Source organism: Octopus sinensis, linkage group LG2 (assembly GCF_006345805.1).
Source record: "Octopus sinensis linkage group LG2, ASM634580v1, whole genome shotgun sequence".
Classification (NCBI taxonomy): Eukaryota; Metazoa; Mollusca; class Cephalopoda; order Octopoda; family Octopodidae; genus Octopus; species Octopus sinensis.
In genome coordinates this window covers 7,870,204-7,882,395 of record NC_042998.1, presented here as the reverse complement: position 1 = coordinate 7,882,395, position 12,192 = coordinate 7,870,204, and the positions used below count along the sequence as shown (strand labels likewise).

Genomic DNA, 12,192 nt, shown 5'->3' with positions numbered 1-12,192 from the left:
ATTTACTTTTTTAGTTTTTCGATTTATATCTTTTCTTCCAGTCCTCATTCACACCGCTTATCAACAACACTGCATGTTTTTTTCCCCTCCACTAATAACATCGTTCACTTGCATACCGATAAATAATTTGCACAGCCCACAGCCCCTCGCTATTTCTCAGCGTTACACGTCCCGACCGTTCGTGCAAATTGCTTCGTTTATCACCATCACCAACATCAATATCAACAACAGCAAAAAGCCTTACATCAACTTCACTTGTAAATAATGTAAAATATATAAAAACAACAACAAAATCATTCATTTCTTGGGTAGCCACCGTCTTCTTGCTTTCCACGTGCTGCTGTCCAATCAACTATCACCGCCGTTAACCACCACCACCACCATCGCCACTACTACTACTTTCACCATCACCACTACCGCAACCACAGAACATCTGAACATCCCACCATCATTATTACTACGATAATTAAACCCACCTACTTACTAACATAACACGCAGCAGATACAAGCATATATATACATATATATATATATATATATATATATATATATATATATATATTAAAAATTTGTGTGTTTGTGTGTATATATATACATATATATAGTTTACATACATGCGTAACGTAGAAACACGCGCACAAACGTACCATGTGCAGGCACACATAACATACAAATATGTAGCCCCTAGTGGGTAATAATAAAACAACATAACATACAAATATACATACTTAAGATATAAATATAAACATGTATACACGAACATATACATATCATATAGTAAATACACGCATGCAGGTATATATGTGCATATAATAATATACAAAGGTGCATAACATCGAAGCATACGCTTCCATACAAATACATACATACATACATATATATATATATATATAATCGGACATAAATACATAGGTAAGATAGAAACGTACATGCGTACCTTCATAACTATATCATGCATAAAAGCATGCATGAAACACAGCGTAATGTGACAACACTCTACACAACGCCTTAGCTACTTGCACAAACAATACATACATACATACACACACTATATATATATATATATATATATATTTATATTTATATATAGGTGTGTGTATATATATATATATATGTATATGTATCACAGTTACTTCTACACAAACACCCACCTCTTTCAAACTCCTACCAGCAATACCAGTAACAGGCAAAAAATGAAAAAGTAACGAAAAAAACAAACAAAACAACACAACCAGCTACTACCATCACCACCGCACTATCGTAACATCATCACCAGTAGTAGTAGTAGTAGTAACAACAGTGGCAGGCACATGAACAGCAACGTAAACAACAACAGTGTCACTTCTCTTTATTTATTCATTTATTTAACATTTTTTTTTGGCTTCTTCTTCTTCTTTCGAAAGAGTAGGAAATCGCGGTATTACTAATCAGTTGTAGTAAATATCAGAAACGGCATTATTCGGGAATCACATGTAGACGGACTGCATGCAATGATATAACAATAATAACAATAACAACAACAACAACAACAACATATATATATGTATACATACATATACGACGCTGTATCGGTACATACGTTGAAGCATCACTATCTATAGCACTGGATAACTACCGTATTCATTTGATATATACATACATATATGTACTGACCAAACTTAAAAGACTCCGGCAGACTCCACACTCAGCACCAAGCCTGAAGCTGCAACATCGCACACGGACAACTTTCTGTTCGCGATGCCCTGGATTACCGTATTGACTTTAATCACCTTAGTAAGTTCAATACTTGCTATTTAAAAAATCTACTTTTTTTTATTTAAATTTTCATTTTCTTTTCGTGTTGTGGTTATTTTGCTATTGCTGTTGTCATTGTTAATATACATACATATTATTATTATTTATTTTTTTTTTTTTTGGTTTCGGCATTTTACATTTTGTGTTAAAATTTCGCCGTGGTCATCTTTGCCTTTTTTTTTACCTATCCGAGGTCGCTAAACCGAAGTATCAATCAAGTACTTAGGTCGGTATAATCAACTAAGCTTTCTCGATGCAAAATATAGAAACAGTTATAATTTATCAATCATGAGCAAATTAAATCAATATGACACAACCTTCTGAGTTCGAATCTTGCCGGTGTTCATTTTCTTTTCATCTCCCATGGGATACATTAAATTAAGTTCCAATCCAGTACTGGTGCAGCTACAGTCGATAATATATACACCCGACTCTGTGTGTGTATGTATACACACACACACACACACACACACACATATATATATATATATATATATATATATATATATATATATATATATTATATAATAATTGGGTCGATAAAGAATCGACAGTGAAGTGGAACGTCGATAAATGCCTTGCCATGTTTTATTACATACCTGTAAGATACAAGTTCATATCGCTTTGTAGTCGACTTTACTCTTCATTCTTCCGGGATTGGTTCCGATAAAATAAACAGCTGTCAGATACTGGAGTCGATTCAATTTAAAACACCTTACCTTAACCCTCAAACTTTCTGTGTGTTTATTTTTGTCCATGATAAGAAAGTGTTGATCGATGTATGATTGATTAAAGAAGTAAATGTCACTCCTTGAGTAGGACAAAATATTATTCCACCCTCACTTCAATAAGAAAATTGTGTCCTTGTGCCGATGCGGAACAGGTAAGGTGACGGCCGGAATACCTTGAGCTTTTTTTTCTTTTAATTACATTCTACATTTTGAATTTTTGAATTCAAACACTGTCGGGGTCGACTTTGTCTTTAATTCATTTGGAATAAAAAGTAAAATAAGCACCAGTCTGGTACATCGGTCAAGAAGGTTCCGAAGTCAAACGTCACTGGGAGTTGAACTCAGAACGGAAATGTTGCTTAATAATGATTTCGTTTACATAACGATGTTAATTGCCAAATCGACTCCAGCCACCAGCTGTCTCCCCTTCCGAAGAGAAAAACAATACATGATGGTCTTGTATGTATAGACGTAGGCATGGCTGTGTGGTTAAGAAGTTGTTTTACAACCGCGTCGTTTCGTGTTCAAACCCACCACGCGGCATCTTCGGGAAATGTTAGCCTTTTTTTAACCCCGGGCACGACCAATGGATTACAAGGGAAATCGGTTGATGGAAATTGTGCAATAGCTCGTCATGTGTGTATGTGTGTATGTGTGTGTGTGTGTGTGTGTGTGTCATTTACTGTTTGACAACTGTTGCTGAATTATTACCGTTACTGCATCGTAGTGGTCTCGCAACAAGTAATTGATACAATAAGTAGCAGATTCATGAAAGAATTACTGGGGTCGATTCGATTGACTTAACGTTTCAAGTCAATGCCCTAGCCTGGCTGCAACCCAATACCGAAACGAGTAAATGAAGAAAAAAGGTTGGGGGTGAGGCTGTTATTAGCGCCGACTACTTGCTTTACGTTAATTACATTTTGCGCTACCTGTAACTATATATATATATATATAATATGAAATGTGCATATATATATATATGTGTGTGTGTGTATATATGTGTGTGTATATATATACTATTTGCAGTTCTATAAGGCGGCGAGTTGGCAGAATCGTTAGCGCACCGGACAAAATTGTATCGCGGCATTTCGTCTGTTTTTACATTCTGAGTTCGAATTCCACCGAGGTCGACCTTACCTTTCATCCTTTCGGGGCCGATGAAATAAGTACTAACCGAGCAGTGGGGTCGATGTAATCGACTGCCCCCCTCCCATCCCCACAAATTCCAGGCCTTGTGCCTATACTAAAAAAGGACATTCTTGTACCACCGCAACGCGGCTAAATAGCAGAGTGGTTAGCGCTTTCGGAAAAATGCTTTGCGGTATTTGTTTCGACCTATTACGCCCCCTGCTAAGGTTAGTTTAGCTTTCCACCCTTTCGCTGTCAATAAAGTAATGTGCTGGTCAAGCACCGGGTTCGATCGTATTGGATAACACCTTCCCTCAAAATTGCAGGTCTCGTGCCAAAATCAGTAGCTATTATTTACAGCACTGTTTTCTATGCACTGTAATAAACTCGGAGTATATATATATTTTTTTACCTTTTATCATTCTAACATCTACAAAATTACCTACAAGCTATCTACTACAGTCGATTTGAGTGTCTGCTTCTTCTGTACCAGAAATATTTGCGCTCTTATGTAGATATAAGTACTTGTTAAATACTGAACTTAGATATATGCATAAGTTTACATTACGCGCAAATGTTCTTACATATTCATTTCTGCCCATGAGTTCGGGAAGGGGTTGAGAGCATCGTTGGAAAAGTTGGTCCTTGTGATAAGCAGAGCACTTTAACATTCTCCCAACTAATATTAGCAGAGATGATAAGCACCCGGTTTGGTGGCTTTAATATTCCCAACTACTTTTATGATAAGCACCCGGTTTAATTGTTTTAGGCAATCAGCTTAAGCCGGCTGCATATATATATATATATATATATATATATATATATAGCGGTATGCATCTATACAAACACGACAAACCGCATATTATGGTTGCGCGATAATGTGAAAGTGTATGTGTGTGTGTGCATATATATATATATATATATATATATATATATATAATATGAAATGTGCATATATATATATATAATATATGAATATGTGTACATGTATGTATGAACATGTATGTATATATATATATATATATGAATATGTGTACATGTATGTATGAACATGTATGTATATATATATATATATATATATATATATATGAACATGTGTACATGTATGTATGAACATGTATGTATATATATATATGAACATGTGTACATGTATGTATGAACATGTATGTATATATATATGAACATGTGTACATGTATGTATGAACATGTATGTATATATATATATGAACATGTGTACATGTATGTATGAACATGTATGTATATATATATATGAATATGTGTACATGTATGTATGAACATGTATGTATATATATATGAATATGTGTACATGTATGTATATATATATGAATATGTGTACATGTATGTATGAACATGTATGTGTATATATATATATATATATATATATATATACATACGTACGTACATATTCATACACTCACACACACACACATGTGTGTGTGTGTGTGTGTATGAATATGTACGTACGTATGTATATATATTTGTATGAGCATGTATGTATAATAATATGCGTGCGTGTACGAGAATATATATATATATATATATATATATATATATATTATATATATACATACTTATATACTTACGCGCAGAAATCTACAAGCAAAACAAACCACCTAAATACGGGTATGCGATAAGATGAACACGTGTGTGTGTATATGCAAATTTAAATACCTTTTTCCTTTCACGGTTGTTGCAGAAATGTCTTAACACGCGTTACGATATGTCGTCCGCGATAAATTTTTTGTTGAATATTTATAATCAGCTGATTATCTAATACTTTGGGTGTGCATAACAGAATCATTACAACACTTGTTATAAGTATTATTGTTTAGCCCCAGGTCACCCTTGGTTGAATTAAACTGTGATCAAAGACAATTGTTATAAGAGGCATTGTGAACCCATAATTTCATTACTTTATTATGTTGGATCCATTTTCCTTAATTTAAAGTGATACGCGTGGTGAATTGTGAGGAATTTTGTGGTGGGGGGGTTATTTCTAGTAAAATGACAGACTACATACATGTTTTCTCATGTAGTTTTGTTGTCAATTACTGCAGCAGAGCGTGTGTATATAAAAGCACGAACACATATACACACACACTTGTACACATAACAAAGGCGCTGTCATAATTACACGCTCACACACGCACGCACAAACCAAACCACATGTATTTGAGGTTATCCTTACGTCACTGTGACTGCTTCTGTATTAACGACAGAGCGAAAACAGTTTAACTCAACAATTGTAATTACACAACCGACAACCGGCATTTCACTCTTAAGCTTTCTCTTCTTCTACACTTTTTAGTTATATGAATGAAAAAGGTATGCGAATCAGCAGCTCTTACATTAAAAAAATAACGCGTAAAAAGCATAATCAAAACAATTATAAAAGGAGAGTAAAGACATTATTATATATATATATACATTTTATATATATTCAATTTATGACTTTAATAATTCAATGTAGGTGCGTGGGAGTGTACGGTTTGTAGTGTCAGAATGTAAATAACATTTAAAATTTAACGAGCATAGCTGAAAAGTTTCTGTGTCTGCCTACCTCTCTCACTCAAACACTGTCTGTCTCTAGTCTCTCTCTCTCTCTCTCTCTCTCTCTCTCTCTCTCTCTCTCTCTCTCACATGTGTATATGAGTGTGTGTGTGGTTGTGTAATTAGTTATGGTTGTATAATTAGCTCAAACAGGATACATGGAACACAAAATTTGAGTATATTACTTTTTACTTAAGATCTATCTATCTATCTATCTATCTATCTATCTATCTATCTATCTATCTATCTGTGTGTATGCAAACGTGTGTGTACATGAATATATATACATGCGCGTATGTATGTATGCATGCATGCATGTATGTATATATGTATAGGTGCAGGCGTGGCTGTGTGGTAACAAGCTTGCTTCTCAACCACATGGTTCCGGGTTCAGTTCCACTACGTGGTACCTTGGACAAATGTTTTCTACTATAGTCTCGGGCCGACCAAAACCTTGTGAGTGGATTTGATGGACAGAAACTGGAAGAACCTCGTCGTATGTGTGTGTGCTTTTGTTTTTCCCCCATCACCATTTGACAGCCGGTGTTGGTGCATTTACGGCCCCATAACTTAGCGGTCCCACAATAGAGACCGATAGAATAAGTACTAGGCTAAAATCCTTCAAGGTGGTGCCCCGGCATGGCTGCAGTTAAATGACCAACAAGTAAAAGAATAAAAGAATACACACGCACACACACATGTATCTAGTGTGACAGGTAGAGAGAGAAAGAAAGCACCACGGAAATATATATATATATATTATTTCTAAATCTCTCAAAGAGAGTTATTCAGAAGCAGTGCTTTAAAGTAAAGACTATTTGCCAACATAATGTAGCAGTCCTGAACGGGACGAATGTTACTGTTGTTTAGTCCCAGGAAACGTCATTTCCAGCTGGCTGTGCGACACAATATCTGTGTCCTTATATTTTCGAACAAGGGACCTCAGCACCCACTTCCAGCACAAAGCAACATCTGTGGACCGGTTTTGGGTTATATATATATATATATATATATATATATATAAGAATTTTTTGCGTAATGAGATAAAAAACCAAGGCTGTGTAGATATTAGAGCATTTATAGATAGATTGTCTTACAGCTGTTTCTAGGATATTTATTAATTATATCCCTTCATCGGAGACGGTATATATATATATATATATATATATATATATATATATATATATCAGTACATTTATTATTATCATTATTAATATTAGTTGTGGAAACTGGAGAGAGTGAAATAGTTAAATGACGTTCGTAGTCCTCACCGTACCATTAATACTCTACTTGAAACATCGTATTTAAACAGCCGTAGCAGAGGCATAAGTTGGATGAGTGTTACAAGGATCGACGGCGTTGAAGGGAAGAAAGCGGGTAGTAATTGGAGTGGGAGCCTGGATACAATAAGCTTCAGGAAAAAAGAGGGACAGGAACGCGAAAATGGAAGTGGCAAAACTTCAGCCAGCATCGATTAACAGTATTTATTGTAGTAACAGTAGAAAATTTGGTGGAAGAAGACTGGATGTTTATGGGCGCACAATCCGCAACATTTCCCAGAAATAGGAGCAATAGAACATTGTAAACCTCACATGAGGTTTGTGGCGTCTCAGTATGTAAGACTTGATACAATTCAGTTGTTCTCAACCATCTTTTCCTAAGGACCATTATGATTTCTATTTTCATTGGTCGGGCCCTCATAGCCATTCGATGATGGAAAAGCCCCTAAAGGCGGCGAGCTGTCAGACACGTTAGCGCCCCGGACGAAAGGCTTAGCAGTATTTCGTCTGTCGTTACATTCTGAGTTCAAATTCCGCCGTGGTCAACTTTGCCTTTCATCCTTTCGGGGTCGATAAAGTAACAGTTTCGCACTGGGGGCGATATAATCGACTCAATCCCTTCGTCTGTCTTTGTTTGTCCCCTCTTTGTTTAGCACCTTCTGGCAGTAAAGAAATATATATTTTTATAATTAAATATTATTAGAAATCGTATTAAAAATCGTTAGATTGTCTTATGCATTGTAAAAGTATAGGTGTAGGAGTGGCTGTGTGCTAAGTAGCTTGTTTACCAACCACATGGTTCCTGGTTCAGTCCCACAGCGTGGCACCTTGAGCAAGTGTCTTCTCCAATAGCCTCGGGCCGACCAAAGCCTTGTGAGCGGACTTGGTAGACGGAAACTGAAAGAAGTACATCGTATATATGTGTATGTGTGTATATGTTTGTGTGTCTGTGTCCCCCCAACATCGCTTGACAACCGATGCTGGTGTGTTTACGTCCCCGTAACTTAGCGGTTCGGCAAAAGAGACTGATAGAATAAGTGCTAGGCTTACAATAAATAAGTGCTTGGGTAGATTTGCTCGACTAAAAGGCGGTGCTCCAGCATAGCCACAGTCAAATGACTGAAACAAGTAAAAGAGTATAAGCAATTTAATGCTCACTAATTTCAACTGCAAAATCTTATATGGACTCCCGAGAATCGGATGGACCCCGGATGAGAACCAGTGATATAGACAGAAATGAATTCAAGTAAGATGCCTTAAAAAGATCATCATAGACAAAAATTAATGTCAATCCCCAAACACACGCCCTAGAATCATTGACATACAGGGTGGTCACGATTGGAAAATTTTTCATTTGTGTGCTCTAGCTAGCTAAAACGTCCTTCTAAATAATAAGAGAACATCTAAGAGATGACCAAACACAGCCTTTGAACGGTCACACGAACTACAACAAACAACAACAGTAGCTACATCTCCCCTAAATCGTACACTTCGCAATTTTAAAACAATGAAGAATATGTTGAACAGCGCAAGATAGGATGCTCACAGCAAGGAATCATTTTGTCATACGTTAGTAACATCAAACTTGACCCGGGGCTAAAGGGTAATAACTGGCCTACATTCAGTGTAGTAAGTGAATTTGCTAAGAGCAGCTGTCAAATTGCATACAAATCACATCCTACCTTATTCAAAATAGAAAATATAGCTCTTAATTAAGTGAAATAGGAACGGAAAGAATTCATTGTAACTATACTCAAGCTAGAAATATCAAACCAAATTTCTTTAATTAATATGAACACATTAAATCTCTATATATGAAAATATATATTTGTGGTAGAGACGATATCTTTAAGATAGCATGTCGGCACTAATACTGACAGACACGCACAGACACATTTATACATACATAAATACCCACATTGTATATAATATATGTATATAGTCGCAGGAGTGGCTGTGTGGTAAGTAGCTTGCTAACCAACCACATGGTCCCGGGTTCAGTCCCACTGCGTGGCATCTTGGGCAAGTGTCTTCTGCTATAGCCCCGGGCCAACCAATGCCTTGCGAGTGGATTTGGTAGACGGAAACTGAAAGAAGCCTGTCGTATATATATATATATATATATGTGTATGTCTGTGTTTGTCCCCCCAGCATTGCTTGACAACCGATGCTGGTGTGTTTACGTCTCCATTACTTAGCGGTTCGGCAAAAGAGAGCGATAGAATAAGTACTGGGCTTACAAAAGAATAAGTCCCGGGGTCGAGTTGCTCGACTAAAGGCGGTGCTCCAGCATGGCCGCAATCAAATGACTGAAACAAGTAAAAGAGACTATTTGGGATTCCAGTCTGCCATAAGAGAATTCCTTTACTGCTGAATGAGTTGGAGCAAGCAACGGGAAGAGAAATGGTTTTGACCAAGAAAAACAACGGACCGCTCAGTCTGGATAACGGAGGCACAATCTTGCGATATTAAGTGAAATACCCTAACCACTAGGCCAAGCAACTTCTCCTATGCATATTTAACGTGTGTGTGTGTGTGTGTGTGTGTACGTGTACGCCCCTGTAACTTAACGTTTCGGCAAAGAAACCGATTGAATAAGCACCAGACTTTTAAAAAAATAAGTACTGGAGCCGATCTGTTCTATTAAAATCTTTACGCAATTAAAAGAACGTGTGTGTGTGCATGTGTGTATATATGTATGCACACACACACTCACACGCACACACACACATACATACACACACACAATGTATGTATGTATGTATGTATGTATGTGTGTGTATGGGGAGAATTCCCCAAAAAACAAAAGTCGAAAACAGGCAGTGTAGACAACAAACAGATGTAATAGTTTAACGCTCGGAAAGCGAAAAAGTCTTCAACGTTTCAAGCCTACGCTCTAGAAGGTGTAGAAAATCCAAGAAAAGTTCGTTGGGTTATGAGGTGGAGACAGGATCAGCGAGAGAAAGACCTTGATACGTTTTCTCTTCAGTAACAAAGAAATAATGTTGTGTAAAGATTTCATGTTCTGTTCCTTCAGGATCATCATCTACGATAAAGTGCAATCCTCATAGAGCTCTCCTCTATTTTATTGCACTGTAGCGGCGTAAAGTTACGAAATAAAATATATAAAAATAAACACTAAAAAGTAAATGAAATTGCATTTACAATATACAAATTAATTCAATTCTAAAGCAGTATTTATACTCTTTTGTGTCCCATTTCTGCGATACGTTGTGCGCCAAATATTTTCATGTTGTTATACTACTCGCAGGTTGCGTTTCTGCTGTTTTCAACATGGGAAACTGGGACAAATGAATAAAAAAAATGTTTGCAAATTTAAACAAAGCCGTCGCGTGGTGAAATACTAAGTAGCGTAACTAATTCAAAACTTGCCGGCTTTTCAGTTTACTTTTGAGCTGAGTGGTGGCAGACGACGTCCTTTACAAGTTTCGCTCTGCAAATATTTATTCTTTGATGTGTATCTGTCGCTTGCTTTCAGCGGTTGTGCACACACGCACGCACAAACAATGTAATCACAAATAGAAAAGAAAAAAAGCAGCTAAGAAAGTGTAACATTTGACACGAAATTGAAGATTTACGGAAATTTAACGACTGATAATGAACTGCAGATATTGAGCAGATCTTCAGTCAGTAACTAACAATTATACGGACAATTCACAGCAGTAACGAAAAGTTAAAAATCTGTGTGAGAAGTGTAGCACGTTCAGCTGCTATAGTATCAATTCGGAATAGAACCCTTACAAAGAACGTCATCGTAGCTTTCCTTGTTCGTTACTTGCCATGAATATAAAATCTTTAAATGTACGAGTATTTATTTGATGATCCAAAGAAAGATATTATTGACGGCGGTGCATCAGCATGGCCGCAGCTCTGAGCTGAAACTAGAGAGAAAGAGAGGAGATACATATTGCAAAAAAATTCTTAGCATATACGATACAGGTCTACTTGGAAGCGAATACCAAAATGGACTCGTATTACCAAAGACGAAAGAAACTCCAACAGAGTTTAAGGTTATTAAAGATCGTATGACTCTTGTATTTGGTTGTAATGCCTCAGGAAATTTAAAGGTCAACTCACTGGTTGCTGACCATTGCAAGTCACAAATAGCAATGAAATCTCATGTTTATGGCGATCATATATACAGGCGTAATTCCACAGAAAAGTGCTTAACGATTTGTTTATTTCGAGTATCTGCCCAGCTATAGAATGACAGAACTTGCCTGACTTCTTGTGAACAACGTTCTAAGTCATCGACTTAATTTGAATGATCTTTGAGATAATGTCTTCAAACCCAACCAATGTGATTCAAAGAATAGACCAGAGTGTAATCACTACATTCAAAACCTACTTTTTATTGCGTAGATTAAGTGATTACATACTTAAATGGTTAAACTAACTGACCATAAAAGTATTTCTTTTTATGGTTATTGTATCACGAATTCTATTGAAAATTTGATAGATTTATAGTAAACAGTGAAAAAAGCTGTAATGACTGTTGGTACGAGTAAAACCTATCCAGACTACATTGCAACTTTTCAAGGGTTTAAGAAGCCAATGCAAAATGTTCAGAAGAAGATTTGTTACGCAGGCACACTAGTTTGGATTGGGCGAAATAAATAAACAAATCTCAAGTAGATTGTACAATATCGCGCTGATGACGGTGA

At 36.4% G+C, this 12,192-nt stretch overlaps 1 protein-coding gene across 2 annotated transcripts in view; it reads left to right on the top strand.

Moving 5' to 3' along the window:
- The first annotated feature begins 1,181 nt into the window (after positions 1–1,181).
- LOC115229412 (protein madd-4) overlaps positions 1,182–12,192 on the top strand; it is a 279,033-nt gene continuing 268,022 nt past the window's right edge. For both annotated transcript variants that reach the window (XM_036511411.1, XM_029799776.2), the window contains exon 1: positions 1,182–1,773. In XM_036511411.1, coding sequence (XP_036367304.1) covers positions 1,738–1,773 — 36 coding nt within the window. In that variant the 5' untranslated portion in view covers positions 1,182–1,737. The remainder of the gene's footprint in view (positions 1,774–12,192) is intronic.